The sequence below is a fragment of the Rosa rugosa genome, chromosome 7 (assembly GCF_958449725.1).
Source record: "Rosa rugosa chromosome 7, drRosRugo1.1, whole genome shotgun sequence".
Classification (NCBI taxonomy): domain Eukaryota; kingdom Viridiplantae; phylum Streptophyta; class Magnoliopsida; order Rosales; family Rosaceae; genus Rosa; species Rosa rugosa.
Window position 1 is genome coordinate 7,818,813 of NC_084826.1, and position 5,814 is coordinate 7,824,626.

Below are 5,814 nucleotides of genomic sequence, written 5' to 3' on the forward strand. Positions count from 1 at the left end.
AGTTGGCCGGAGTCCCGGGACCGATGACCGGATTCTGGCGAAAGTTGGCCGGAGTCCAGCAACCGGTGGCCTGATTCCGGTGACCTGTGACCAGAATCCGGCGGCCGGTGACTGGCTCCCGCAAAGTCTCCTATGGTTTCTCTCTCTTCCATTTTCTCTCTCTCTCTCTCTCTAAGTAACAAAGTGGTGAGGGTAAATGGTATTAACAAAAAAAAAAACCCTTAATGGGGTAAGTGGGAAAAAAATCCCTAGAAATGGGGTAAATGGACAAAAACTCATTTCATTAATCTGTCACGCTCTGCTTATAAACTCCTGTGCTAATCCCTAATTCTAAACCGATAAGGGAACTAATAATTGCTGAGGAGGAAAACCTCATGCGTTATGAACCAAGTAAATGTTGAACTCTACACAACTAATGAAAATTCAACAAATAACTTTCTTTTAATTTGAAATTTTTTTTTTGGGATAAAATTTGTTTAGTCCATCTACTTTGCCTCTCTCATCGTTTCAGTCTCTGACATTCTAATTTAACCTAAAAATTCCCTGACCTCCCAATTTCTCTCCAATAGGTCCCTTCCGTTAAGATTTCGTCAAATTGGGCTGTTAACTTGCTGATGTGGCAATCCATTCCAAGCCAACTCAGCTCGGTAATAATGAAATGTCTAATATACCCATGTATTCTTTCTCCCTTCCTTTTTTTTCCCTTTTAATTTCTTTTATTCCTTTTTTTTTCTTTTTCTTCCTACCTCCTCCTTCATCACACCCAAACCCCCATAACCACCATCGTGCTCTCTGTCTGAGCCCAACCACCAATCCCTTTGCTGCTCCAGCCTAAGCACAAACATAAACATTCGAAACTACAGTCGAAAATGTATATAGTGAGAAGATCAATAAAGCTTTTGATTATGAGAATAACTAGTTTTCGACCTCAATAATCAGGTCATCCAGTGCTATCATTCTGTTGACCCACCCCGCCCGTCTTGGCCATACTCATGGCCCTGAACGGCTCTCTCTGCCTCAAAAGCTTCACATCCACACTCACATTCGCCTCCTCAGTCTCCTCCGGCCACAACTCAATGACCATCATATCCTGCTGCATCGGTTGCTCCATGCCGGCGGACCAATCTAGATCGATCCGAAACCCCAATTCTTGATCTCCACGCCAGAGGTGAGGGCGGATTCACTAAGAGACTACGGAGGGAGATGGCCTCATAAAAGGCGAAGAAGTGATCGATCAGCTCCTCTTGCTTGGATCTCTGCACCACCAAGCTAGGTTTTTGCTGGGTTTGGTTTCAATTTGGGGAGAGAAATAGATGGGTTGTGGAGTTTGATCGAAATGGGATTAGTGGGTAGAGGAAGAAGAAGGTAGGCAGAACGAAAAGAAAAGAAAAGCAATAAAAGAAATTAAAAAGGAAAAAATAGAAGGGAGAAAGAATACAGGGGTATATTAGATATTTCACCATTACCGAGCTGAGTTGGCGTGGAATGGATTGCTACGTCAGCAAGTTAACGGCTCAATTTGATGGAATCTTAACGGAATGGACCTATTAGAGGGAAATTGGGAGGTCAGGAAGTTTTTAGATTAAACTAGAATGTTAAGGACTGAAACGATGAGAAAGGCAAAGTACATGGACTGAACAGATTTTACCTTCTTTTTTTTTTTTTTTTTTTTTTCTCTCTCTTTCAGTCAAATCAAATCGATTCATCATTCAACTCAAGTCATAATGATTATTATATATCCTCTTGCTTTTATCAATAGACAATCAAGAAGATTTGGTACGCAGAACTAGGTCTACTCATTGAAACATTTGACGCTTACTTATTTCAAACAAGCCTATTAAACTATGAAATATAAACATAGTACATAGACCCACCATAAACATAAAGAACATAATTGTGATTAGTTGAGTTAATCCTCCTGGATTCCAAATGCGATACCCTAGATAACCAAGGTCCCTCAGTTTGGACCATAAAATAGGCCCAAATCAAAGAAAACATCCAAATTATTTTGGACACCCAGCTTATTTTGGGCCCTTAACACTTGGGCAGCAACGTGATTTAGGCACTTTACCATAAGTGGGCACCCTCCCTCTTGCATCACCAGAGTTCACCACCGTAACCCGCTCCTCGACTGCACGATCTACAGGGAGCATGGAGTCTCCCTGTAGTGGGCAGTAAAGTGTCTGAGCACTCCACCAGAAGTGGGCACCCTCCCTCTTGCATCACCGAAGTTAATCGTCGTAACCCGCTCCTCGACTGCACGATCTACAGGGAGCATGTAGTGTCTCGACGCCACCTCCATAGAACTGAACTCCGAGGCATATGCCTCCACAGTCGCTGCTAATCGGAAACTCACGCCTAAAACAGGGCACCAAACCATCGCTAAAAGCGTAGCTCCGTTGCTTTAAGTGTCTATCCAAAGTCGCTCTCTCCGCCACCCTTAGATCTATCAAGCCTCTTTGTTCTTCACATGTCTCAGAGGTCGTGGTTCCAACTGCCGCATCACCCATCAAAGATCGGCCAAAACATACACCTCCGATAATTTAAGGACTTTAGTTTGCCTTTACATGGCTGAAGGCTCCATCCAAACTTAGCGAACCCCTCATTCACGAGAAACTCGCCCCCAACACGAGTGTCTTCAGAGCAACGACATATGACAACCACGAGGCCAGATGTCAAAGCGGGTTAGATATTGGCCGAGCCAAACCAATCTTAGATGGCTGCAACGACGCAACGAGAGACAGAGAGAGCAATTCCGTCAGGGATTGGCGTTGCTCTCTGTTGATAGAGCCCGAAGTCAAGGAGGCTAGGGTTTAGGAGGAGTTGAGACCCCATAAGATTTTGAGAAGTTGGGGAATATTAGTTGGAGGATAATTGCCTTTTGCTTTGAAATATGAACTTCATTAACTCGAAAATAACACAATGATTGGGAAAAATTTCATAATCAAAGAGCAAATTTCATTTTAACTCTCTAACCTTTACGCCGTAAATTATATTTGCTCCCTGCACTTTTAATTTCATCACGGGTGCCTCTATAGTTATCAATTTTAATCAATCTTGTTCAAACCGTAGTTTTTTTGCGATGTATTTTGAAATTATAGTCACTTATGATATAACTTCTCATGCCACACAGTACAAGGGAGCCCAATAGAGATAAATTTTGAGTTTACAAAATATTCAGACAAAAAAACTAATGATTGGATATGATTGATTAAATTGGAGAGCACAAGGATACATATGATAAAATTAAAAATACAGGTTCACAATTGATTTAAGGTGTAAAAAGCATGAAGGTGAAATGAAATTGAAAAAAAAAAAAAAAAAAAAAAACCCTCTTTTTTATGTCATTATTGATAAATTTTTAATTAGAAACAAGTCAATATCAAAAGAATAGAACAATAATACTCCAAAAATAGTTCGTGGAGTTGGTATTTCAGGTCTAGAACATACATTCGTTAAGTAATTGATCTCATCACATAACATAGTTAAACTTACCTACAAAGATACAACAAGAAATAATGTTAATTCTTACGTCATTCATAGAGCATCACTCGCATACAAAATTTTCACTGGCATAAGCACACAAATACAAAAAAAGTTACGGTCTCATCCATGACCAAAGCAGCCGCGGAACAGAAATGGTCACAAACTCACAACGACTCTTCTTTTAACGCGTTATTTACCAGTAGTTTTTGGCCTGGAATTAGAAAGTCACAACATTGCTACATTTAATCGTCTTCTTCTTCTTCTTCTTTTTTTTTAAACCGTAGCTCAATGTTGAATTAAGTTTTGAGCGTTAAACCAAAACAAACTAGAGATCAACGTGAAGTCCTGTGAACCCCACCGTACGTTATCCAAACCAGGCGACAGCAGTAGTTTGAAAAGAACAAACAATGACCAAATCTTAACTGCCACGTGGTTGGCCGCAATTCCCAATTTTTTTCAGGAAGGAACAGTAAACTAACTTTCTAAGGTGCGCTTTACCAAGTTTAACGTGTCCACCCACTCCCTTTATATATAAAGCCTCCCTCTGCCAGCCAGACCAACTCCTATTTTTGTGATTATTTTCCAGTCTCTCCCAAAAAAAAAAAAAAAAAAAAAAATCGTATTCGTATTCGTATTCGTATAAACAACCTAAGAAACACCATCCTCTTGTTTCAACAACTTAACAAATTGTTTGGTTGGGTTCGGCCTCAAAAAGTCGGAGAAACCGAGGCTTGCATTTGCCAGTCTCAGTAGGGATATGGGGGATTCGTTATTCTGAATCGAATCCATGCCTGAGATCGAGGTCGTCTCCGACGCCGCCTCAGAAGCCTCCTCGGAGGAGGGCGGCGGCGCCTTGTTCGGGAAATATGAGCTGGGGAAGCTCCTCGGCCGCGGCGCCTTTGCCAAGGTCTACCACGCGCGGGACGTCAGCAACGGGCGGAGCGTGGCGATCAAGGCGGTGAGCAAGCAGAAGGTGCTCAAGGGCGGCTTCACGGCGAACGTGAAGCGCGAGATCTCGATCATGCGGCGGCTGCAGCACCCGCACATCGTGAAGCTCTACGAGGTGTTGGCGACGAAAACCAAGATCTATTTCATCATGGAGTTCGCGAAAGGCGGCGAGTTGTTCGGGAAGATATCCAAGGGGAGGTTCAGCGAGGATCTCAGCCGCCGGTACTTCCAGCAGCTGATCTCCGCCGTCGGATACTGCCACTCCCACGGCGTCTTCCACCGCGATTTAAAGCCGGAGAATTTGCTGTTGGATGAGAATTGGAATTTGAAGGTCTCGGATTTCGGACTCTCCGCCGTGACGGAGCAGATCCGACCCGACGGGCTTCTCCACACTCTCTGCGGCACCCCCGCCTACGTGGCGCCGGAGATTCTCGAAAAGAAAGGCTACGACGGCGCCAAGGTGGACATATGGTCGTGCGGCATCATACTCTTTGTTCTCAACGCCGGTTACTTGCCGTTCAACGACCCCAATCTGATGGTAATGTACCGGAAAATTTACAAAGGAGAGTTTCGCTTTCCGAGGTGGACGTCGCCTGACCTGAAACGCTTGATTACGCGCCTGCTGGACACGAACGTCGAGACGAGGATCACCGTCGACGAGATTATCAAGGATCCTTGGTTCAGTGTGGGTTACGAGGACGTGAAGTTTCACCTGGAGGACTTTAACATGAAAGAGTGGAGAGACGAGGACAGCGACACGCCGTTGAACGCCTTCGACCTGATTTCATTCTCCTCCGGCTTCGACATCTCGGGGCTGTTCCGGAAGCCGGAAATCTCCGACTGCGGGGAGCGGTTCGTGTCGGCGGAGACGCCGGAGAGGATCATCCAGAAGGTGGAGGAGGTGGCACTAGCGGAGGGCATGACGGTGATGGAGAAGAAGAGCTGGGGGGCAAAGCTGGCGGGGCAGAATGGTAATTTGATCGTCGCCATTGGGATTTACCGGTTAACGGAGAAGCTGGTGGTGGTGGAGTTGAACAAGCGGGAAAGAATAGCGGAGAATTGCCAGCAGCAAATGTGGAAAGACAAGCTGAGGCCGCAGCTGTCGTGTCTGATATACAAACCGGAAGAACAAGTCTCCGGTGAATAACAGAAAAGCTCAATCATGGAGTTTTGGGTAATAATATTACAATATGGGGCTGTACGTTGTCCGGAGAAACTGAACGGAAGAAAATCCATTATCACTGAACGGAAGAACATTCATTATCATTGACCGGGTTCTTTGTACTCGTTTTTGTCCCGGATTTTGACAAAATGAGTGGAAAAGGAAAGTTTCTCAAAATCTGTACATATATTTTTATTGTCACCATCGTTATTCTCTCA

General features: G+C 44.2%; 1 protein-coding gene across 1 annotated transcript; it reads left to right on the forward strand.

Annotated features, from left to right (window-relative positions):
• The first annotated feature begins 4,070 nt into the window (after positions 1-4,070).
• LOC133720628 (CBL-interacting serine/threonine-protein kinase 14-like) lies at positions 4,071-5,814 on the forward strand. Its single transcript, XM_062147038.1, has one exon. It carries the CDS (start codon positions 4,274-4,276, stop codon positions 5,579-5,581), a length of 1,308 nt encoding a protein of 435 aa, XP_062003022.1. The 5' UTR covers positions 4,071-4,273; the 3' UTR covers positions 5,582-5,814.